Consider the following 25,787-nt stretch of genomic DNA (forward strand, 5'->3'; position numbering starts at 1 on the left):
CACAGCTTTTCCAGGAGAGCTTGAGGCAAGCCTGTTCAGCAGAGAAGGTTATCGGGTTCTGGGCTCTGCTTGCATCAGTACTTTTCTGAAGAGAGAGTTGGTTCCCACAGTGACCTTTTGGTGAGAATTTGATGGTTATTTCGAAGAAGAGAGCTTTCTCCCTTAGCTGCCAAAAGCAATACTGAAACCTATCCAGGTCCCTGAGCCACTCCACCGAGAATAGGGCTAATCGCCAACCATCAGCTGGCAATGTACCGCCTTGTAGACCCATTCATTGGCCACCGGCCACATAAATCAATCCAGGCCATCACTGTCAGTCTAAAACAACACAACCTTCTGGATCTTCCTGTTTGAAAAAAAGTCACAGGTCCATTAAACATCCATAGATCAAAAATGTAACAGCAGAAATAAAAGAAAGAGGTATCTAAATGAATTTCCAGCAACAAAATTATGGCAACTTTATCTTTTTTTGAGGAAAGACAAAATCTTTTTTCTTTTGATGGTATGATCTCCTCCCCACACACTCCGGGTGCAAATTTTAAAAGTAGCTACCACCATTGCTCATTCAGCCAAAGAAAACATAGGATAAGATTTTCGTGCATTTCAGGCAAGCACCAAAACATACCTCCCCTAACTTTACTTTCCTTAATTAAACTATATTTATCTATGTGATTATTAATTTTGTCACAGATTATTCTTTCAAGAGGTTTCTCTACCACCATAATTAAACTAACTGGGATGCAGTTGCTGAGTTTATCTTTACACCCTTTTTTTGAACAAGGGTATAGCACTTGCAATTCTCCAGTCCTCTGAGTCTAAGGAAAACTGAAAACGTAGGGCCAGTGCCTCTGCAATTTCAACTTTCACTTACCCCACAGAATACTTGGCCAATTATGCCAGAATCGAAACTGATCTAATTTAAAACCTTAGAAAAGGAGATAAGATGCACAAGGGCTGATTCTAATTCCCTCTATCTGATGTAATTGGGACAGTAGTGGCCCAGAATGGTGTCAGGTTGTTTACTGACACATTTTAGATTGCTGTTCTGATTGCTGTCATCTTGCATATTAGAGCCCTAAAACCCAATTGCTGTCATCTTGGGAATGTATATCGGAGCCCATAGACAAGATTGAGATTGACGTCCTTTGTATGAGATACAAATTCTGAGGGTTGCTAGGATGTTTAAAAAACATATTGGAAAAAAAATTAATGCTTTTGACAGTACCAGGAGAGGCAAAAGTGCTGGGTCGCAGTCCCTCTGGAATCATCCCTCCCCCAGGCTCCGACTGTTGGCGGCCACATTGTGGAAGTTGGCAAATTTCCCACCTTTCCAGAATTTGGAGGGCTCCTATTCTACCCCTCATTTTATTATCCTAAGGGAATGTTATAACAATAGTGAATGTAGTTTCTATTTCTGAAAACTATCAGTCCATTATAGTGTGGAAAAAGAATCGAGAAATGAAGTTAAAATTCTCTAAACGATCAGGTTTTCATTGGACGCAAAGAAGTTTACTTTATTTTTTTCTCTGCTGCATGCATATTAGCTGTCCATCTATGAAGGAAGTGGGTAGTCCCACAATTTCCTGCCCAATACTGGTGAATTTTAAACTGCCAATAAAATGTGATCTGTGGCTCACTGTGCAAAGCAAATATATGGTAAATGTGACTTAGTGTGAACAATTTAGTCGGTTATTCCTACTGGTTACTTTTATAGAGAATTTAATATTTTCTATTTTCTCCCCTTCTATTATCACAGTGTAAATCCCCATGTATAATATCCCTCTCAAGAAACTGGAGGGTGTTATGCACACAATAATTGTCAAATGGGCTAATTATTGCTCGTTATAACAAAAAAATCGAAACCAAATTTTCTTTAAAATTATTACTAAGGATGAGTGTGGTCCCTGTTAACAAAATAAAGACCCAATCACAAATTAATCTGAGGACAAACCTGCATGTCTGGGATATAAATTTCAATATAATTTGTCCAACTTGTGTATTTTAATTACCGTGTTTTGTCAGAGCCACGAAGGATCCAACACAAGTTTGTAGAGTCATAAAGACAATAACTTTATATACAATGGTATATACACAGCAGCAGTAGCTCACCACTGCTTCCTACTCTCCAGCTGGGACCACACTGCCAGCTCTATTTATGCATCTGCTAATGATTCTTCCCCCCCCCCCCCCCCCCCCGTTGGGGGAGCTCATAATCCAAGAGGAGTATGTCCTGTGAGCTCCTGAGATAACCTCAATTACGACACAGGAGCGAAGATTCGTAATTCAAAGGCTTTGATCAACAGAGAACTGAACAGCAGCCGAGAAGTGTGCTCATCACATGCTGCGAGTGAGCCTTATCTTATGTACCGTTTCCTGGGGGCGGAGCCAGAGGCGGAGTCCCCCAGGGTTCCAAGCCCGGTCTTAAAGGGCCAATGTATTAAAGGTAAGGTACCGTTACAGCAGCTACTGATGCCATTCATCACATTCACCCCCTGTTTAAAAAAAACACATAGTCCATCGGGGGTGAAGTGGAGTTATAAATTCAGTCTTGTGGGTGGTCTGACCGTCCGTGCTGACTTTCTCCGCTCCGGTGCTGGTGCTGTGGATACGGTCGGTTTTGAAGGTGGTCTATCCGGGAGCACGGTTGACTGAGCCTTTGCCCGCCTTGGAGCGGGGGGGGGGGTGTATCCAGGGTGACTCGGGTGATCGGTGCTAGCTGGGGGACAGGGGGCGCGATGGGGGGGCGCTGTCGGGGTTGGCAGTCGGTGCGGGGAGGGGAGCGTCGGTAGGAGGGGGGGGGGTCGGTGGGGAAAATGTCGGGGTCGGTGGGCAAGCCAGCGGGTGCCAGATCTTGCAGGGAGACTGTCTCCTGCCTGCCGTTGGGGTGCTCGACGTGGGCGTATTGTGGGTTCACGTGTAGCAATTGGACCCTCTCGACTATGGGATCTGATTGATGGCTCCTCGTGTGTCTCCGGAGTAGGACTGGTCCCGGAGTCGTCAGCCAACGTGGAAGCAAGACCCCAGAGGTGGACTTCCTGGGGAAGACAAACAAACAATTGTGAGGGGTCTCGTTTGTGGCCGTACAGAGGAGCGACCTAATGGAGTGTAGGGCATTGGGTAGGACCTCCTGCCAGCGGGCGATTGGGAGACTCCTTGACCATAGGGCTAGAAGGACAGCCTTCCAAACTGTCGCGTTCTCCCTCTCCACTTGCCCGTTTCCCCGCGGGTTATAGCTTGTCGTTCTGCTCGAGGCGATGCCCTTGCTGAGCAGATATCGACGCAGCTCATCGCTCATGAACGATGTACCCCGGTCGCTGTGGTTATAAGCGGGAAACCAAACAGTGTGAAGATGCTGTGCAGTGTCTTGCAGGGGACAGCAAAAGGGAAGCGGGAGAACTCATCGATAACGGTGAGGAAATAGATGTTGCGGTTGGTGGACGGGAGGGGCCCTTTGAAGTCCTTAGCCGATCAAAGGGCCAAGAGACCTTTATCAGGCGGGCCCTGTCTGGTCGATAGAATTGCGGTTTGCATTCCGCACAGATCTGGCATGCCTTAGTCATGGCCTTGACCTCCTCTGTGGAGTAGGGTAGGTTGCGGGACTTGATGAAGTATGCAAGCCGGGTGACCCCTGGGTGGCAGAGGTCATCGTGGATGGCTCTCATGGGGTATTTTTGCGCGTTGGCGCACGTGCCGCGGGACAGGGCATCCGGGGGCTTGTTGAGCTTCCCCGGGCTATATTTAATATCGTACCTATAGGTGGGGAGCACTATCCTCCACCTTAGAATTTTGTCATTCTTTATTTTGCCCCGTTGTGCATTATCGAACATAAAGGCGACCGACCGTTGGTTGGTGACCAGAGTGAACCTCCTACCGGCTAGGTAGTGCCTCCAGTGCCGCACGGCCTCCACTATGGCTTGTGCCTCCTTCTCGACTGCAGAGTGCCGAATTTCCGAGGCGGTGAGGGTTCGGAGAAGACCGCTACTGGTGTGCCCGCCTGGTTGAGGGTTGCAGCCAGGGCGACGTCTGATGCATCGCTTTCTATTTGAAAGGGGATGGCTTCGTCCACCGCGTGCATGGCGGCCTTGATGATGCCGGCCTTGATACGGCTGAAAGTCGACTGGGCCTCAGCCGTCAGGGGAAAAACCGTGGTCTTAATGAGTGGTCGGGCTTTGTCCGCATATCTGGGGACCCACTGAGCGTAATAGGAGAAAACCCCAAACACCGTTTGAGTGCCTTGAGGCTACGGGGGAGGGGGAGTCCCTTAAGGGGACGCATGCGGTCGGGGTCTGGGCCTAGGACCCCGTTTTCCACGACGTAGCCGAGGATGGCTAGCCGGGTTGTGTGGAACACGCATTTCTCTTTGTTGTACGTGAGGTTGAGGGCCCGGGCAGTCTGGAGGAACTTCCTCAGGTTTGCGTCGTGGTCCTGCTGGTCATGGCCGCAGATGGTGACGTTGTCCAAGTACAGGAAGGTAGCCCGTAAGTCGTACTGGTCCACCATTTGATCCATCACCCTCTGGAAAACGGAGACTCCATTTGTAACACCAAAAGGGACCCTGAGGAAGTGAAACAGCCGACCGGTCCTCTGGGCGGATAGGGAGTTGGCGGTAGGCCGATTTTAGGTCGACTGCGGAGAATACCCGATGCTGGGCGATTTGAGTCACCATTTCTTCTATGCGGGGAAGTGGGTAAGCATCGAGTTGCGTAAAGCGGTTTATGGTCTGGCTATAATCCACTACCATTCGTTGCTTTTCCCCGGAGCGGACTACCAATACTTGAGCCCTCCAAGGGCTGTTGCTGGCCTCTATGGCCCCCTCTTTTAGTAGCCGCTGAACCTCTGACTTAATAAAAGTCATGTCTTGGGTACTGGACCGGCGACTCCTGGTGGCGACGGGCTTACAGTCGGGAAGGAGGTTCGCGAAGAGGGGGGGGTGGTGCAACTTGTGTCGCCAGGCTGCAGACCATGAGTGGGGGCAGGGGTCCGCCGAACTTCAGTGTCAGGCTCCGGTGGCTGCACTGAAAGTCCAGACCAAGCAGCAGGGGGGCGCAGAGGTGAGGGAGGATGTAGAGTTTAAAACGGGTGTATTCAGCACCTTGAATTGCGAGGTCAGCGACACAATACCCCGTGATTTGTACCGAATGGGACCCAGAGGCGAGGGCAATAGTTTGGGAGGCGGGGTGGGTGCGCACAGAGCAGCGCCTTACCGTGTCTGGATGGATAAAGCTCTCCGTGCTCCTGGAATCGAATAGGCAGGGAGTGTCGTGGCTGTTGATTTGCACCCGCATCATCGAGTTCTGCAGGTGTTTCGGCCGCGATTGATCGAGCGTGATCGCTCCTAGTTGCGGGTAGTCAGAGTCCTCGGTTAAGTCGGACTCACAAAATGACTGCCTGGAGTCACAAAATGGCCACCGCCGTCGGTTGCACGTGTCGGGGTTCGAAGATGGCCGCCGCCAAGCTGGCCGCTCCCATGACTCGCACGAGGTCGATGACGCGTCGGAAGTGGGCGTGTCCGGCCGCCTTGCGGCCGCATTGCGGGGTCTGTGAGGCCGGGAGCTTGATTTCTGGGCCTGGTGAGGATTTTGTTTGTGGCCTTTGGGCCCAGCCAGGCAGACTTTAGCGAAGCACCCTTTCTTCCCGCAGTCGTTGCAGATCGCGGAGCAGGCCGGGCAGCGTTGATGTGGGTGCTGACCTTGCCCACAGAAATAGCATGGGGAACCACCGGAGTGAGTTGATCATTGCGTGGCACAGGCCTGTAGCGTGGTCGAGTCTGGAGGGGATCGAGAGGGGTTTGCAAGGTCCGCGGAGTATGTACGGAGGTTACGGTGGGCCGTTTCTAGGGAAGAGGTGAGCGTTACCGTGCCTTGGAGATCCTTTGCCCCGTCTTCTAGGAGCCGCTGCCGGATGTACGAGGACCTGATACCGGACACCAAGGTATCGCGAATATGCAAGTTCATGTGGGCTTCTGCCGGCACTGCTTTATGGTTGCAGTTCCTCGCGAGCGCAGTGAGTCTCTCCACGTACTCGTCCAGAGTTTCCCCGGTACGTCGGCTGCAGGTTGAGAGCAAATGTCTGGCGTGTACCTCGTTAATCGGCTTCACAAAGCGCTTCTTCAGTATCTCGACCGCAGCTTCGTAAGTCGCAGCGTTCTCGATCGCGGAGGAGAGTCGGTGGCCCACCCGGGCATGTAGTAAACGCAGCTTGCGAGCACAGTCGACATCAGTCGCTGAGGAGTCAATATAGTCCTCAAAGCACCCGAGCCAATATTAAAAAATTTCCGGGGCTTCCAGCGACCGAGCGTCCAGGTTGAGTTTCTCCGGCTTTAGAGCGCTGTCCATCTTGATGCACCTGTTGATTAAATTGAGATACCCTCAATTACGACACAGGAGAGAAGATAGCTAATTCAAAAGCTTTAATCAACAGAGAACTAAACAGCAGCCGAGAAGTGTGCTCGCCACATGCTGCCGAGTGAGCCTCATCTTGTATACCGTTTCCTGGGGGCGGAGCCAGAGGCGGAGTCCCCCAGGGTTCCAAGCCCGGTCTTAAAGGGCCAATGTATTAAAGGTAAGGTACCGTTACAGCAGCTACTGATACCATTCATCACAGCTCCTCTCCTCTGGATTTTGAACTTTGCAAGCAGATGTTCCATACAGCCTGGAAAACGGATGAAAGGAGAGAGTTGCTGCTGCCTGTTTTATTTGAAGTTGAGCACAAGAAGGGGAAGAGGGGCTGGGACTGTTTTCTGCTTGTTTGATTTGTAGTGCCTTGGGGCTTGAGGCCTCCCAGCAAACAGGAGGCTGTTGCAAAACTTTGAAGGGGACAAAGAGGAGAGGAAGGTTGGTGATGAACCATCAATTGAACGCGAGATGAATTGCTGTACAAAAGTAGGCTTTAATAAGCTAGATGTTAGCCCTGCGGTCGACTACAGTAAATAGCCGACCGCCGGGCATGCTGGGTATTTATACCTCGCCCTGGAGGCGGGGTTAACTCAGCCTCTCAACCAATCGGGGAGCCGTCACATGACTGGTCTCAACCAATCGGTCGAAAGGCACATGACCGACCAGGGACAATGGTAAGCCGGTGTTCTGCACCAATGGCAGGCAGCTATACTAATCATACCACCACATTTGTTGCATCTGAACTTTATTTCTTTATCATCTGCCGATTGTGCTGAAATGGGATAACATCTGTGGACTATTTTGCTGGACCCCTGCCGGGCTGATGACCTTGTCCCCCACCCACCCACTGTTGAATTGAAGACTTTTTTGGGTGACCAGCCCGCTTGCCTACCCCATCGTGCTTGGGCACCGCCAGTGCCCATCCTTTTATGCCCTACCTTCCTGCCCCTCCCTCCCCTCTCCTCCCTTGTACTTGGGGAACTGGTGCATCTCCCTGAACCCCATCCTCCTGTGTCTCCCCCATACCCCCCCCCCCCTTCAATTACTCTTTCTCTCCCCCTTCTCCCCTATCGTCCACCACTGATCGGGATGGTGGCAAAGCCGCCGCCGGTGGCCCTCTAAAGCCAGCTATGCGGGAGTGGTGGCCTCGACCCTCTCCAGCGCTCCCAAGGCTCAGCCACCGTTTCGTCTCTTGACACAGAAGCCCGGGGTAAAGTGTTATACCCATCCCACTGTGTTAATCGAGGTCTGCGCCTGTGCTATGACCGAAGTTGTTGGCCCTTTGGCCATGTTGCAGCCTTGAAGGTATTTGGCAAGGCAGTCTTCTTTTTGAGAGCCAAGCGGGCGGTCCTTCTCGCCCTCAAAGGGGCCACTGCTGAGAGAATTATTCTCTCTAATGCCCCACCCTTTATTCCCTCGGAGCTCCTCCTCCACCACCTCCATCTACTGGGGGGGGGGGGGGGGGGGGGGGGGGGGGGGGGGGGGTAATGGACCGAGGTGGTAACGCTCCCGCTCGGCCTCCGAGACACCACCCTCAAATATATTTTCTCCTCTTTCGGGGATACAACCTACCGTGTCTTCTAGGCCGCGGGTGGCATGTGGTGCCATGTCTAGAAAGAAGGTGGGGTATGTAGGAAAACATTGGCCCACCTCTAAGGCTGCCGCACCCACCAAGGCAGCCGCAGCTGCTGCCTCCGCCTCCACTCTTTGCAAGAGGCCTTGCAACTAACTCCCTGTTGCGGGTTAACCCTGCTTGCTGATGACTACCAATTCTTAAAGAAGGTGATAAACAGCCTCCAGCTTGAATAGAATCCTTCCACCGACCCCTTAATGGTGTATTTAATTTTCTCCATGTATAAAAACTCTAATGTCCCCCCCCTACCCAAATCGTTGCCCTAGGCAGCTCTGGTGTCCACCACCCTAACAGAATCATCCTACGGGCTATCAGGGAGGAAAAGGCCAACACATCAGTCTTTTCCCCCTCCTACAGCTCCGGTTCATCCGATACCCCAAATATCACTCTTCACTGTCACCATTATCCCCAGAATCCCCGACATAATATCGAAAAGTGAAGGCCACAACCTCCCCAATTTTGGGCAGGTCCAAAGTGGTTCACTCATTTTCACCATCTGGACCCTTCCCGCCAACAATAATGGGAGGACATCCCACCTTTTAAAATCCCCCTTCTACCAGACTGGCCAAATTTAGCTTATGCAGCGCGACCCACTCATGAACTACCTGTATTCCCAAATATCTAAGACCTGGCCAGCTGAAACGGGAGTTTCTCCAGGTCCGCACCCTTTCCCGAAGGGTTCAACGGGAAAACCTCACTCTTTCCCACATTGAATTTTCACCCAAAAAGGATCCAAACTTACTAAATAGCTTCATAATCTTTTTCACACTAGAGAGAGGGCCCTTTACATATGTACAGTATGTCGTCTGCATAAAGGTACACCCTGTGTTCCATAACTCCCTTCTCTGTATTCTTCCACTCAGTTGACAACCTCAGTGCAATAGCCAGCAGCTCAATTGTCAATCCAAAAAGTAACTGGCCAAGTGGACACCTCTACCTTTGTTCCCTATGCAGCTGAAAGTACCGTGAACTCAGTGCTTTGGTACAAACGCTCGCCATGGGAGTGCTATACAACAACCTGACCCATGAGATGAACCTAGGTCCAAACCAAAACCTCCCTTCTGTCTCAAAAAGATAATCCCACTCAACCCGGTTGAACGCTTTCTCTGCATCCGTGGAGATATTACCTCCGGCTCATACCCGATGAGGGCGACATCACAACATTTGGGAGTCTCCATATGTTTGTCGACAATTGTCGGCCCTTCACAAACCCCGTCTGATACTCAAATATTACATCCCTCCAAGCGAGTTGCCAGCACCTTCGCCAACAACTTTGCATCAGCGTTCAACAGAGCTATGGACCGATATGACGCATGTCAATGAGCCTTCCCCCCCCCCCCCCCCCCCCCCCCCCCCCCCCCCCCCCCCATGCTCATATAACATTCCTCTCGCATGTCATAGTTGGCCAACTGCCTTCCCTGTTAATACCACCTTAAACTCCATCTGGAGCTTCTTCCTCTTCGCCAGCAACAACTCCTTAGGGGTAACCAAATATTGCCAATCCACCACTGCCTCTGCCAGCCATTGTCTCTCCACCCTCCCCACCATGTCCCTGTGAGCCTTAATCAAAATCAGGTCCCACCCCCTAATTACCGCCGTTAGTGCCCCCAAGAATGTGGAAGGTGAGACCTCTATGTTAGACTCCACATAAGTCCTGATAGCAGAAGGTATTTCCTCACATGCGCCCTTTTCCGCTAGCAATGCCACATCCAACCTCCACGGGAGTCGCTGAATGCAGCTCGTCTCCAAACACAGTTCCACATAGTGCAGAGCATGGTCGGATGTGACGATCGCCAAATATTCAATTTACCACCCCTGGAGCAGTGCCTTACACAACAAAAAAGTCAAATGTGGAGTAGACCTGATGCAGATGTGAAAAAAAGGATAACAAGAGGGATGTGTGGCATAACCTATCTAGTTCGGGATCAAGCGCGCAATTAAGATCTCTCTCTCTTTCCCCTCCTGATCAACTGATGTCGGTCCAGGTCAGAGATGGCCACCAACACCCTCTTAATAAAATCCGTATCCTCCCAATTTAGCGCGTACCCATTCACCAAGACCACGGGAGCCCCTTCCAACTTCCCACTTCATAGAAATCATAGAATTTACAGTGCAGAATGAGGCCATTCGGCCTATCGAGTCTGCACTGTCCCTTGTAAAGAGCACCCTACTTAAGCCCACATCTCCACTCTATCCCCGTAACCCAGTAACACCACCTAATCTTTTGGACACTTAAGGGCAATTTAGCATGGCCAATCCACTTAATCTACCCATGTTTGGACAGTGGGAGGAAACCAGAGAACCTGGAGGAAACCCACGCAGACATACGGAGAAAGTGCAAACTCCACACAGTTACCTGAGGCCGGAATTGAACTAGGACCCTGGAGCTGCGAGGCAGCAGTGCTAACCACTGTGCTGCCCAAATCTCCCTCTTTCTCTGACCCCCCACGAATTCACCACTGTTACCACCGAGAAGGCCACTCTCTTATTGAAGCACTGCGGTTTCCCTCACCTTTGAATCGAAACTCGAATGGAACAGTTGTTCCACCCACTCTGTCCTCAATCTCGTTTGATGCCTAATTCTCCTGTAAGAAAACCACATCCTCCTTCAAGCTCTTGTCATGTGAGAGTATCTTTAAGAAATGGGTGTTTATAAATGTGTGTGTATATAAATATCTGTAGTGAGAGTACCTTTAAGAAATAGGTGTTTATTACTGCAGTGATGTCAGAGAGTGGGTGGAGCTGGGTTGTCTGTCAGGTTTTTTCTTTTGCTTTAGGCTTTTTGCTGCAGGGTGGGTTTGGTGTCATTTTAGTTTTGGAGAAACTGCAATCACAGCAGGATGTGTGTGAATCTCTGCAGGCTTATTAGTGTCCATTTGCTGATTTCAATGTGGTAACTGTTCTCAGTAGTGAAGTTAAGCCTGATGTTGTTCTGTTAAAAGGTGTTTTTAAGTCTTATGGATGTCCAAAGGAAAGCTTAAAGGATTACTTAATGTTGTATTCCTTGGGGGTTGTATTTAAATGAATGATTGCTAAGATGTTCACTATGTTTCAAAAAGGTTAATTTGAGTTCATAGAATAAACATTGTTTTGCTTTAAAAAATACTTTTCCATTTCTGCTGTACCACACCTGTAGAGTGGGCCGTGTGCTCCCCATACCACAATCTATTAAAAGTTGTGGGTCAGGTGAACTCCATGATACACTTTGGGGTTCTCTAAACCCTGGCCCATAACACTCTTCAAATGGGCGAACACCCAAAAAATTTTAACAGGCCTATTTGCCTTCTTAATCCGTTTCTATGTCTACAACCTAAATGTTCCTGGTTCATGTTCCAGGACACTCCTCACCCTGTACTGCAGAATTCTGTAATCGCTCTCTATTTAGATAAAATGCTGCTTTTCTGTTCTTCCAGCCGAAGTGGGCAAGTTCACATTTTCCCACATTATACTCCAGCTGCCAATTTTTTGTCTACACACTTAACCTACCTATATCACTGCAGGCCCTTTGTGTCTTTCACCACTTAGTTAGAACTTTGTGTCATCACCAAATTTATGCATTATACATTCAGTCCCTTCATCTAAATCATTGATAGACTGCAGATTGTAAACAGTTGCTGTCCCAGCACTGATCTTGTGGCACTCCACTCATCACATCTGGCTAACCTGAAAATCACCCATTCATGCATACTTTCTGTTTCCTATTGGCTTGTTTCCTGTTAGCTAAACAGTCCTCTATCCGTGATAACATGTTACCCTCTACACTGTGATTTCTTACTTTGTTTAATAACCTTTGATATGGCACCTTGTCAAATGCTTTCTGGAAATTTAAGTGCACTGCATCCAGAGCTTCCCCTTTATCCACCTTGCTAGTTATTTCCTCAAAGAACTCCAATGAATGTTTTTGTTATAATCCCAGTTGATAGATGGTAAATCCCAGAATGGACCCTGGCTCAAAAGACTGGGTGTGACCTGCCGTCCATGTTGCATCTGAAAGTCAGTGCTCTGCGGTGCAACATGGCCAGTAATTGGCAGGAGATGCCACTCCTGGGATCTACACGGCTCGTTACATTGTGATGTGAATCCTGCTCACCTTTTGGCAAATCTGCATATTAGAGCGACACAGCTAGTATCACGCCAGCATCCAGTTCCCTGACGTAACCGAGGTGTTGGGATCTATCCCCTTAGCCTCGAAGACCTCCGGTGAGTGCTGTTAAGCACTGGTCCCCACAAACGGGACCAGGTGGAACAGCACTCGTGGGGGTCTCCCAGGGGATCGTAGGCCCCCAGATGCTTGCTCTCCAGGCAGGGTGGCACCCTGGCACTGCTAGTGCCAGTCTGCAACCCTGGCACTACCAGCCTGGGTACCAGCCTAGCACTGCCAAGGTGCCCAGGCAGTTTGACCCTGAATGGTCAAGGCAATACCCTGAGCAATGAGTCAATGAATGGCTGTACTTATTTTGTTTCGCTGAAATAGTGGGATATGTGTGTGTTCCTTTTGTCTGAAAGAACCGGGCCCTGTGTATTAGCATATGTAGCTTCTAGCACATGCAAATGCACCACACTGCAAGTCCAACTGACAAACTTAAATCAGTTGTCAGTGTAATTCTTAGCAGACAGGATCATAACTAATGTTGGACACTGTTTAGAGTTTTGCAAGCAGAAGCTGGTTGGGTATGGTCTGCACCTTGCCTGTTGTGAACAGCGGCTGGCACATGCTGTTTGATCAGTTCTGACATTCTTTGTGAAATACGGCCTACATACCTAGCATCACACTGACACAGAGATTCATATACCAAATTGCTTATTTCGTGGTAAGCAGAACCTCTGTTTGGTGGCGTGACGGCAAGATCCTGTTAGTGGTGAATAACGCTTATTTTGCTAGTGCATGGTAGCAGCATGAAACAGCCAGCTTCACCTATGCTCAAATTTTTGAGGTACCTTGTCCTTCCAGGGTAGCCTGTGGTAGACTGGCACTTTTTGGGGCCAAAAGTGGTGGCCTTCGGCCTGCTCATAATTGTGCATGATAGAAAGTGTGAATTGACCTGATTAGGGTAGCCATTGTCCTGAAGGATGATGCACCCTATTTCAGCATCAAGCTTGCGTGGTGAGCAAATCGTTCGGGCTCAAGGTTGCCAATCAGACCAATTTTCTAATACAGCCAATTTTATGTTGCTCACACAAATGAGTAATGTATGTGAATTTCAGTGCCAGAATGATGGCTGGCGGATCATATTAAAGAGCATGTCCCAGTTGCTGTCTCTTTTTCAGCAATACTGAATTCCCACCTATTTTGTATCTCTACCCAAACATATATTTTACAACTTGATCTCCAGAATTAAAGTCACCTCACTCTAATGTGCTAATGCCATCCTTAATTAACATGGCTACCCTCCCACCTTTTCCTAGCTTCCTGTTCTTCTAAAATGTAATTTACTCTTGAATATTCCGGTCCCAGCCATTGCCACTTGAACCTTGTTTCTGTAATGACCGTCAGATCAGACATATTTGTTTATATTTGTGCCCTCAATTCATCCTTATTGTTTTGACTGCCACCAGCATTTAGATGCAATGCCTGAAACAGCCCTTTTACTATTTTCTTAATCGTTACCCCTCTCTACTGGCTCACTCTAAAGCTTGTACGCTCTGTCCATTCCTGCCACGCTTCTTGCAGCCTTACTCTCTTGTCATTTCTCTCTTTAATTTATCACTTTCTCCCCACAGTTAACTCTCTGTTCCCACTATTTATCTTAAAGCCTCCTCTACTGCCCTCGTTATTAAAATTATCTGAAGGCTGGTCCCAGCACGATTCAGGTGAAGATCATCCCTGTGCAGCTTCCATTTCTCCCAGTTGTAGTGCCACAGCCCCATGAATTGAAACCCATTTCTCCCCACACCAAACATTGGGCTGTGCATTTAACTCTCTAATGTTAGCCTATCGTTTGACCATTTGCCCATGGCTCAGGTAATAATTCTGAGATTATTGATTTTGAGATTATGTTTTTTAATTTATCTCCTAGTTTCCTAATCTGATCCTCTCTCCTAGCCATACCCGTGTTGTCTGTACCAATGTGAATCACGACCACTCAATCTGACCCCTCCCATGATCAATTGACCCTCCCCCTCCCACTGCAAGTTCCTTTCCACTCTATAGCAGATGTCCTGAATCCTGGCACTATGCAGGCAACACAGCCTTCGAGACTTTCTCACAGCTGCAGATAACTGTGTCTATCCCTCTGACTATGCTGTCCCCTAACACTATTTAACTCCCCTCACTTGAATAACTTCCTGTAGCACTGTACCATGGTCAGCTTTTTTATCGGCCCTGCAACCCCCTACTTTCATCCTGACCGGCTGCAAACACCTCAAGCCTGTTGATTAATTGCAAAGGCTGAGGCTCCTCCACCGCTACCTTCTCGATCCCCAAACCTGCCTCAAATTTGGAAGGAAAATGGATTGCTTACCTTTATGCAAAGGAATTGGAATACAAGAATAAAGAAGTCTTGCTGCAATTGAACAGTGATTTGGTGAGACCCACACCCGGAATACAGTACGCAATTTTAGTCTTCATTTTTAAAGAAAGATATTCTTGCATTGAAGGTTTACTCAATTGGTCCCTGGGCTCAGAAGGATGTGCTATAATGAGAGGCTGAGTAAATCCAACCTAAGTTCTCTGGAGTGTAGAAGGATGAGAAATGATCTCATTGAAGCCTTCCAAGATTCTGAAGAGGCTTGACAGGAAATACTGCGAGGCTATTTCCGTTGACTTGGGAAATCTAGAATACAGAGGCACAGTTTTGGACTAAGATGTTGATCATTTAGGACTGAGAGGAGAAATTTCTTGAGTCAGAGGTTTCTGACCCGGAGGAATCCATTGTCCTGAACTTAAGAGGGCTGGGGCTATTCCATCATTAACTATATTTAAGACTGGGAAAGACAAATGTCTGGTCTCAAGAAATCAAAGGATATGGGAAGTGGGAAGGAAAGTTGATTTGAAACCCAAGATCAACCATGTTATTGAATGGTGGAGCCGGCTCAATTGGTCATGTGGTCTATTCCTGCTCTGTTCTCTTCTGAATATTTGTGACTTCACTGTAATAATCTGTGATTTTAAGCTTGTGCAGCTCATAGTGGTCCAATGTCTATGTTTTTTTGTTACTTCTATGACATCCACACTTTTTACTATGTAGCTTGTTAATTTAATTTAATAGTTCTATTTTGCTTTCTTAATTGTGTTTTAACTTATTTCCAACCTCATTACGTTCCCTTTGGTCACCAAATCCTATATTGTCTATTAACCTATTTCATGCCTTTCTGTTTAGTTTTAAGTTTACTCGTGTCTCTTTATTTATCCATAGTTTTTCAATATTAAATTGTTTGTTCTTGCTTTTAAAGATAATATATTTCCTGAATGCTCTGGGTTGCTGTTTTAAATATTTCTCACTATGTTTTACCTGCCTTTTTTCAAAATGATTGTTTCATCAAAAACATTTATTGGTCCTTTATTCCTTTTTGGAGTGAGATGAGCCATGAGTCAATTCTGACAATTGTCTGTCCAATGCAAGTGATGCAATGGCTAGAATTTTTATTCCCATCATTGTGACTTTAACTTTTTTTTTTGTTCCAGATTTTATATGACTGTAATACCTTGTATATTTTTGCTCCAACTGCTGAGAGTAGAAGCGTGTGGGTGAAAACGCTAAAAGAAGGTAAGAATCATCTTTTTCTAATGTTTTAATTGTTCATTGTATCTGGGTATTGTTTACATGGATGATTTATTTAGCATGTGGCACTTTAAACATTTTTTGCACGGCCACACTTAAGATAACTTAATTTTGCTGACTTGTGCAGGGATTTTTGGGTTGCTGCATAACCATGCCAGGCTAGTGCCCAACATTGATTGCCCTTGAGAGATGGTGGGGAGCTGCTGCCTTGAACGGCTGCTGCAGTCCGTATGATTGTGCACCCACAGTGCTGTTAGGTCGGGAGATCCATTATCTTGATTCAGTGTTATTGACAGGCTGCTTAACTCAAATTGAAGAAAATACTCCCATGAAATGCCATAAAATTTGTGAGGATTTTTTTATTTCCAAATTCCAAAGAAACATACAAAATTATACCGATAAACTCCTTGTTCTATCTGCCTCCAAATCAGTTCTCCATTATGCCAATGCGATTATACAATTGATCTTTTAAGCCCTTCAAATTTTCAGCTTATTTATTGGCTCTAATTGAACTCAGTAGCTGTCCTAATAGGGTTCTGTGGTGCCCAGTATGGTAATCCTATAAAACTAGGAATGTTAATTCGGTGAACCCTTTTGCTGAAGAGTAAATTCTTCATGTTGAAAATATGGCACATCTATGTTTGGAAAGTGGCACTGTCTCAAAAGGATGCAGAGATGTATTATGGTAGGAGGTCATGGCAGACAGTTGAATGACTATGGTTTTTCATGTTGGATTTATAAAATAGGGGATGTGGAGAACCAGGTCGTAGGAAAGCTTTTGCAGGAAAGAAGAAAAAAAATCACATGCTGAACTGTTCTAGCTGTTACTAGAAAATCAAGTTTGTGGAATTAGTAAAATCATTAGAATAGTTGTTCCGTCAGTCCTCTTGGGTTGAGAATAACTGGTGATGTTGAAAGGGCATGTGAAACAATGATGGGAGAAAAGTGCATACGTCAAAAGCAGAGGGGCCATCATGGCTGACCCACAGGCAAGTTCCTCACCCTTCTCCCTCTGCTCCTTGTTGGATGACTAGCCTCAGGCACTGAAATCAATAACAGTACATCTGAGTTTCCTCAGTAGACCAGGGAAGAGACCCAATTTATTTCTTCTGTGTACGGTTCAATAGTACAGAGTAGTCTCAATCCAGTCAGCTATTTCGTTTTTACTCAATTTCAGTTACTGCTATAGCTTGGCTAATAAGAGCATTTATAAAACATTTTTGGGAGGAGTCTTTAGATTGGGTAGCATCATTGAGACAATTGTTACTATATCATCTGTGAAAGGAATAAACTTGATTGTCTGGAAAGTTTTTTTTAGTCTATTCATACTTTTTATTTTTGTTAAACTTCATTGCTGATGATATCAGCACTGCAGAGAGCCATAGTACGTGGCTCTGGTACTTTCTATGTGGGTCTCAAGCACCTAATACTAATCTAACAGTAAAGTTAACATGGTTTCATGAGGAAAGTGCCTTTCAGTTTCAACTTACGGATTTAAACAAATTACTTCTAAGCATACTTTCAGTCTGCTTTAGACATTGTTGAGCTTTAAATTTAGACAAGATCTGATTGTTCTGAAATTAGAATCTAGTTTCCTCAACTGGGCTTGTATTTAACTTTGTGATCATCATTCTTTGAAGCTAATTTGTACCTTTTTATCTTCTTAAATTAGAAATAAGAAATAATGAATTAATAGTGCCAAAATATCATCCAAGGTTCTGGGCAGAAGGAGCATGGCAATGTTGTAGACAAGCAGATAAACTTGCTCCAGGTTGTGAGGAATATAACCTCTTTGGTAATAGTAAGTATTGCATTTTTTATTGCGGATGAACCAAGTATTTTAATTTGGAAACATACTGTGCATTTGCCATGTTGAGTGGGGGTGGGGGGTGGTGGTGCACGGTTCTGGTTGGTGAGAGAGAGAGTCTTGGAAGACACTAGTTATTAAGGCTGTTGAATTACTGACCAATCTTGCTCAAAGAACTCTGCTTTAGTAGGCAACAACGGCTTGGGTTGCAGTAGACACGGAAGAATCCTGAACAAACAGGCTTTGATGCCCGTGTTTCCCAATTTCTGGAAAGGAACCCAAACGGGCATGAGGCTCTTCATTTACATATTGAAGCAGCCTAACCCCTGTTTTAGCTGACTGTCAGGGGCACACTTAAAAGAAAAATGGCCTAATTTCAGGTCAGACCTTTATCATACATCGTGGAAGAAATTTGAGCCTCATGTCATTCAGTCCATAATTAATGCTATTATTAAGATGCTCCAAGGTGCTTTAAACCCAGTGAATTGTTTTTTATGACATGTAGTTACTATTGTTTATAGGTAAATTCAGCTGTCATTGTTGACATGCTCATTGCATAAATGATCATTGAATGTCTAAGCAAATAATGACCAAGCTGTCCATACAATAAATTATGTCAAGAATACGCAGTGTTCACAATTGGTACTTCAGCAGGCTTCCTGAGTATTTTTAGTCTTTCAAATCACCATTACCTACTATTGAGTCAATTTTTACCTTTCAAATTTCTGGATTAGGCTTTGATTGAAATTTGCTTATGAATATGTTGAATGTTTATTGTGTCATGGGAGTGTCCCTTAAAGAAATGTTTTGGCTTATCACATGTCCTCAGTGATGTCATTGTGTGGGTGGAACTGGGCTGTGGCTCTGGGTTTTACTTTCATTTTGGTTTGGGCTTGTTTTGGTGGCTCTTGAGCTTTTTGCTTTCGTTTTCACATTTGGCTGCTGTATTCAGACAGACAAGTACCTTGGAGTGTCTCTCTATCTTCAGTTTAAAAACTGTGTCCAGACTGCTTGATAACTGGAAAATAAATAATTGCTTTCTGGAAGGAATTCAAACCTGCTGTTTTGAAAAGGAGACGAGTATCTAAACCAGTTCGAGTGCTGTTAGATGGGCCACACCTTTGAAAGGGTTTCCTGATTATGGGATCTTGTTATTAAATTGTAACAGCTTAAGGGGAAAACTTATTAAGGGTTATACATAGAGTACTGTAGCTTTGTGAGGTGTTTATGTTGGTAGTTGATAAAAATGCTTGGTGTGTGTTTCTAAAAATGTTAACTAAATTCGTAGAAAAACTTTCTTTCTGATTGAAAGTGCTTAAGGCCTCTGTTGAATAACACCTGAAAGGCAGGCCTTTGTGCTCATCGTAAGCAAAATGAATAAACAGTTGTAGGTCAGGTGAACTCCATGATATACTTTGGAGATTTCTAAACCCTGGCCCAATACAATTGGTAGTACCAACATCAAGCATTGACTCTAGAAATATCCATCAATCTACAAACCAAATTCTTTTGACTATAGTTAAACATTAGTCAGCTTTTTATAGATTTCTGTTGAAAGTAATGTTTTTTCTTTTTAGTTACTCGAAAGCCACTTCCTCCAACCCCAGATGATGTGGTAAGAAATTATTTAAAAATTAATTAATTCTCCTTAATATTTTGCTATTATATGCAAACCCTTATTAATGGTATGTTACTAAGTGTAAATAATATTTCTAATTAGTTGTTAGTGATGAAAGCTAAATATCAGGTCATTGGTTATTTGCTATAATTGAGCAAAACTGTTCCAGCAGCTCCTGCAGACTAACTTATGTTTGAGTATTATAGTATTGACCTCACAGAAGTGACGTGATTTGTATGTGGCTGTCCCTCCCGTAGCTGCCACAGATGGCCCGAGGTTGACTGATGTTTTTTCTCCCAGTGGGCTCTCTTCGATACCTGGTCTTTTCTTTTGTCAACTACTTTTTCCATGCTCTTCCCGACTGCTTGCCTCCAGGCACTGGTCAGCAGCGAAGTCGTTCCACGCATCATCTCCCGATCCTGGTCAACCTGAGGTTTCACTTTCCGACATCTTTGCAGATGTGAGTGACCTGAGATGTGAGTTTTGTGCTGAGAGCAAGATTGCCATAGAAGATGATTTTGGAGATATGGCAGGCATCCATTTTCTCACATGAGCAGCACACATAGCAGTAGTAAGACAAGTCTCCATTAAATATCTCTATTTAACCTCCACGTCTTCAGCTTTATTTGTATTAATCTAGAAAGAGATAATACAATGTGGTGCCAGAGGTACTGACCAACAGCATTGCTCAACAGCTGGAAACAACGATCTAAATCTACTTAAGTCCTGCGACTGGATCATCACTTTCACAATAGAGGTCCACTGCCTAGGTAAGGTAACTTGGCTTGCCCAAGCCAGCAAAGAAAAGTAACAGCAGTTTCAGCTGCGGAGTTCAGTGTAGCATTGTGTTTTCATGTGCTGACTTACCCAATATCCTACCATCTTTGCCCAATTTGCCCACCATTAGCCAATCAAAGCACCAGGCCCATCCTGTCTGCAAGCCCATTGGGAGGGAAAAACATAATTTGACCTCGGGCCATCTGTGCCAGCTGCGAGAGGTACACCACCTGTAATTCCTGTGGTCCAGGGAGAAAACCAGCAATTGTCTAGATGACTTTAATAACCAGTGTAGAGAAAAGACAAGATTTTTCTGATGCTGAACTCCAGAGCAAATTATCAAGTCCATTATTGCCTCCACTCCTTTTGAGGAAAAACTGAAAGGACACAGTGTGGAGTGCATATTACAGATATCAGGCAATTATTGTAAGAAGACAGTATTTTACTATGTTCCAAGATACCTGTTGGCACAATATCCAAAGCACCCAGTTGTGTAATATCTATGGACTCTCCCACAAACTATGTGGATGACCTCCAAATGCTGACTCGTACTCGGCATGCGGTATTTGAAGCACTGTTCAGACTTTGCATAAGGTGCAGCTGTAAGAATGCGGGGCGAAGCCAGAGCTCAAACTGCAGGAGTGTGCCACCCATTGGAACAGGGAGATGAGACACATCCAGGAATCTCCAAGTGCAGACCCACACACGGAATGGGGGAATGCCTGAGCAAAATGGAAGGGATGGTTTGAGGTGAAGATACTACAGAGGAACAATATTTTTTACACTTGGTGAGACAGTTCAATTCCATTAACAAAATGTAAACGTTTGCAACACGCCGGATTGTCTGCCTTAACAAGCCTGATTGGCATTGACTGAGGTGACAATTGCTGCAGGTGTAAATATCAACACTCTACTGTTCACATTCTCCAAAATATATACCATGTGAAAGTCTGTGGTCCATTGTGGTCCAACCAATAAGTGTAAGATTCTCAGTATACCATGGCTCAACAATAAAATGCCTCTGTTCCCTATTCAGACTTTCTATATAGTGGATGTAGCAGAATTGGCAGAAGGTGTGCCGGCATGAGACAATTTAATATGATCACCAACCATGAGGTGAGTCAGTCTGAAGACTGTAGCAATCAAGGTGTGTACACTCCGAGAACAGAATGGTTCAGAGTCTCCTTCGGAAAGTGAAAGTGCTGAGGCCAGCACCAAAGAGCGTTGATGGCAGCCCAGTATCCAGTCTCCAGGAAATGTGGTAGAAGCTGAACACCGAAGGCAAGTGGCCATATGATTGGGAATTTCTTTTCGGATGCCACTTTGGAACAGCCTGAAACCCGAGAGTGTGCGAGCAATCAGTGATATTGTTCTTGACAAGATTAAACAACAGAGAATCTCTCCAACCACACATCATCACCATAGATCCAGATCGCTACAGACTTGTTCACAGTCAACAGTAGGCTCCTGCTACCACTCAAAGTTTTGTATCATGCAGAAGCTTTAAGATGCATTGTGTTCCACAGTGGCCTGTGCTGTTAACACTATCTTTAGACTTTATGGTGCCCTAGGAGAATGGTATCTGACCATAGTCAAAAACAAAATGGAAGACATTCCAGGACATGTGTCACCGATGGTCCATCAGCCGCATCACATCATTGCTTCAATATAATAATTCATACAGGATGGGCGAACATATAGCCAGGATAGCCAAATCCTTGATCAAAAAGTGTTCATATAAAGGGAAAAGTATCCAAGTTGCATTTTTGCATCTTTACACAACACCATGAAAACTCTGGATTGCTTTCACCTGCTGAGATTCTGTTTAGTCGGCCGATGAGAAACACATTACCGAGTTATCATCTCACCAAATTGAGATCACAGATCATCTACGTCAGAGGCAGAATAAGATGAAAAATATGCATGACATATGCAGGTGTATAGTTTCTGCACCTATACATTGGCAGAAGGTGAGGGTCCAAACCCGTAAGAACAGACTTGGACTCCAGTGGCATTGTCTGAGGAATGCAAGAATCATGATTGTATGAGGTAACAACATCAAATGACGCAGTGCTGTGAAGGAACTGATCTCTCCTCAGGGAAAACTCTGCTAGCCATGCACAAAATAGCCATGCACAAAATTAACACCCATCATCACCTATGTGCAAGTAGATACGGTTTGCAGATGCGGCAACAAACAACGCATCGAATGTCACAATAACTCTATGGTCAGCCTGAACATGAACACAATCCTTAATGTGAAAGAACAGATGGTTCGAAATCGCATCCGCACGTAGTGGTTACAAGATCTGGTTGAGTCAGCTGATTACCAATATGCTTCTGAGACTATGAAATAATCAACACCTAAAGAGCTGAATGTTACTTGTTAAGTAGTATTATAGTTGCCAATTGTTATGTTTTATGTAGGTTACTTGAAATGTATATATTCATGTTAGACTGGGCTAAATGCCATTTTTGGCTTATTGTCCAATTTTGCCATCTTGGATGCTTTCAGTATCTGGAGAAAATTGTCTCCCTTTGTCTTTCTGGATTTTTTTCTTCATAGTATTTTTATTCCAAATTTTCAACATTTTTTTACAATTTACAATAAACACAAAACCCGCTGAACACATTAACACCCCCACCCCTCCTTCATCAGCCGATGTTAACCAACTCCCTAAAATGCATAATAAACAAACCTCAACTATTCTACAACCTCTTACTTATCCCCCTTAGAGCAATTTTCACTTTCTCCAGGGCCGAAAACTCCAGGTCCCCCCGCCGCACCGAGGCACAGGGTGGAGCAGCTGTCCTCCACCCCAACAAGACCCATCTGCAAGGCGAAGCTAAGGATTTGCCACCACACCCATCTACAACTCCGACCGGTCCAACACCCTGAAAATGGCTTCCAGGGGACCAGGCTCCACATCAACATGCAGAATCCCAAAATGGTGCTGAAAACTGCTCTCCAAAACCTTTCCAACTTCGGGCAGGACCAAAACCTATGTATATGGTTCGCTGGGCCCCTCCCACATCACTCACAGATACCTTCCACCCCTTCGATCAACCGGCTCATCCTTGACTTTATAAGGTGCAGGACCAAAACCTATGTATATGGTCCGCTGGGCCCCTCCCACATCACTCACAGATACCTTCCACCCCTTTGATCAACCGGCTCATCCTTGACTTTATAAGATGCTCCCTGTACGCCACCTTCAGCTGTATCAGCCCCAGCCTCGCACATGAAGTCGAGGCATTCACCCCCCACGTCACCTCACGCCACAATCCCTACTCCACGGTTGCCCCCAGTTTTTCCTCCCACTTTGCTGTAGCCCCCTCCATGGACACCTTATCTTCGAAAAATCCTCCCATAAATGGCTGAGACCACCCCCATCTCCAACTCCCCTGCAGCAGACAGCGCAGCCTCGAACAGAGGAGAGGCGGGAGCTATTGGGAAGGTCAGGAAGACCTTCCTCGCAGAGTCCCGCACTTGCATATATCTGAAACTCTCACCCCGCACCAACCCAAACTTCTCATTCATGTCCTCAAAGCTCGCAAACCGCCCTCCCAAAAACAGATAATTCATCTCCCTAATCCCCTTCTGCTATTCCATCCCTGAATCTTCTCTGCATTGGCCGCCCAATAATAATACATAAAATTCAGGAGGTCTAACACCCCACCCCACTGTCTGCCTCTGCGGTATTAACTTCCTTATCCTCGCCACCTTCTCCCCGCCCAGACAAACAAAGAGATCAGCCTACTCACCCCCATGAAAAATGCCTTGGGCAAAAAGACCGGCAGACACTGAAGCAAAAACAAGAATTGCGGCAAAGTATTCACCTTCACTGTGTGTACCTGGCCTGCCAATGACAGAGGAAGATTATCCCACCTCAACAAATCAGCCTTCATCCTCGCCACCAAACTAGTAAAATGAACTTCGGAGACCTGCCCAGTCCCGGGCCACCTGTACCCCCAGATACCTCAAGTGAGATGCTGCATATGGAATGGCAGACCCAACCCCCCACTTCCACTCCCGGAGGGCAGACTATAAAGTACTCACTTTTCCCCAAATTCAACTTGTATCCAGAGAATGTCCCATATTTCTGAAGCAAAACCATTCTGTCCCCCACTGTAGAGCCTTAAATCTTTTATAAAATTTATAAAATTCCTCCACCCACTCTTTCAGCGAAGCCATCATCTCCCTCCGAAGAACCTCCAAATGATTGGCAAACAGCCTTTCAAACTCCACTGACACCACCTAGGTCAGAGTTTCAACTGTGATAGGAGCAGCCCCACCCGACGACCCAGCTGTCACCATCTTTCTTCCATCTGAACCCACAGCAACACTCCCGACAGGCTTTCATTCACGCCTTCTTTCCAAGACCTTTCTTATGGTACTTAGTCATTCCCCCAATTCCTTATGACCTCCCACACTCGCTCATCCAGAAACTATCTCCAAGGCTAGGTATAAAAGTCCAAAAATCAAAGACTCCAGCAGGAGCCACCTAATGTGCGACCTCCACCTACATGTCACCACCAGAAGTCTATTTCTGGACTTTTAACTAGATAGATACGTTTGATGGCATCAAGAACCCTTGGCTTAAATTAGTTATACTGTTGCAGAATAGAAACACTAGTACATGCAGATGGAGTTCAAATACCCACCTAAACTGTTTTTTTTCAGTTTGCTTATAGACACACATTACCAATGGCCAAAAAAGAATGCTGTTCTACTCTTCCCTCGTTAACGAAAGAGTTACAGAAAGTTAAAATTTCATACGACTTATATATATTTCTTGCTTTTCATTTACTTACAAATCCAACTTAACCACAGGTTTCCTATACTCAAGAAATTACCTCCTTTCTTGACTCACACTTGCAAATCTTGGGAAGGAACTTGATCAATCGTGACCTGACTCTGAGGAGTAGGTTTCTCCTACAACGATTGATTTTTGTCCTTGACCTTCAATTTAATTTTCCACGTCTTCAGACATGTCTGATAACTCTGAATTGTATCTGAACTGAACTTGTGTTGGGAGTAACTATTGGTACTCTACTCGTATTTCAACTATCCAATTCTTCAGACTCATTTGATTCTTCCCAACTCATTTCCTCCTCTTAACTTCCTCTGGTAAAACGTGACCAAATGTGCAAATCTAACTTTTACACTACTGAACATCTTGACCAAATATGTGTGAGGGCCACATATTTCTCAAATCTTCCTGAGAGTCATTTCAATCACTTATGGTGATCTTTTACCTTAATTTTTTCATTCAACTTCAGATTTCTTTCTCTCACTTTATCCTTATCATGGATCTTTTTCTGCCACTGACTCTGTTGAATGTGGCCTCCACAATGAAAACCTCATTGTAGGCTGTCTTCTAAGAAACAATTCTGCTGTTGTTGTGCTAACAGTAGTGTGAGGTGTATGGCGATGAATAAACAAAACAATTTGCCAGTTTGCGATTCAAATGACAGCTAACATTTGTTTGAATTTGTATCTTGCATTTGTTTGGGAAATGCTGACATTCAGAGGGACCTGGGTGTCCTTTTACACCAATCACTGAAAGAAAGCGTACAGGCGCAGCAAGCAGTTAGGAAGGCAAATGGTATGTTAGCCTTGATTGCAAGAGGACTTGCGTGCAGGAGCTCCATCGCAAACTACTTGGATTCTTGATTTCTGCGGGACTCGACCAACTCTGTTGCTGTTCAACAACTGTAGGTAGTGATTGTCATTTCCTCCAGAAAGTGGTTTCTCCATTCACATTCTGTACAGATACCTTGCCAAGAAGATCCCTCTTCAAAAAATCACCATATTGCAGAAGGAGGCCATTCA

At 45.6% G+C, this 25,787-nt stretch overlaps 1 protein-coding gene across 2 annotated transcripts in view; it reads left to right on the forward strand.

Annotated features, from left to right (window-relative positions):
• The window catches only part of tec (tec protein tyrosine kinase), a 229,430-nt gene that overhangs the window by 104,175 nt on the left and 99,468 nt on the right, over nt 1-25,787 (forward strand). For both annotated transcript variants that reach the window (XM_038791237.1, XM_038791236.1), the window contains exons 4-6: nt 15,653-15,734; nt 17,422-17,550; nt 19,134-19,171. In XM_038791237.1, coding sequence (XP_038647165.1) covers nt 15,653-15,734; nt 17,422-17,550; nt 19,134-19,171 — 249 coding nt within the window. The remainder of the gene's footprint in view (nt 1-15,652; nt 15,735-17,421; nt 17,551-19,133; nt 19,172-25,787) is intronic.

The sequence above is a fragment of the Scyliorhinus canicula genome, chromosome 3, assembly GCF_902713615.1.
Source record: "Scyliorhinus canicula chromosome 3, sScyCan1.1, whole genome shotgun sequence".
Lineage (NCBI taxonomy): Eukaryota > Metazoa > Chordata > Chondrichthyes > Carcharhiniformes > Scyliorhinidae > Scyliorhinus > Scyliorhinus canicula.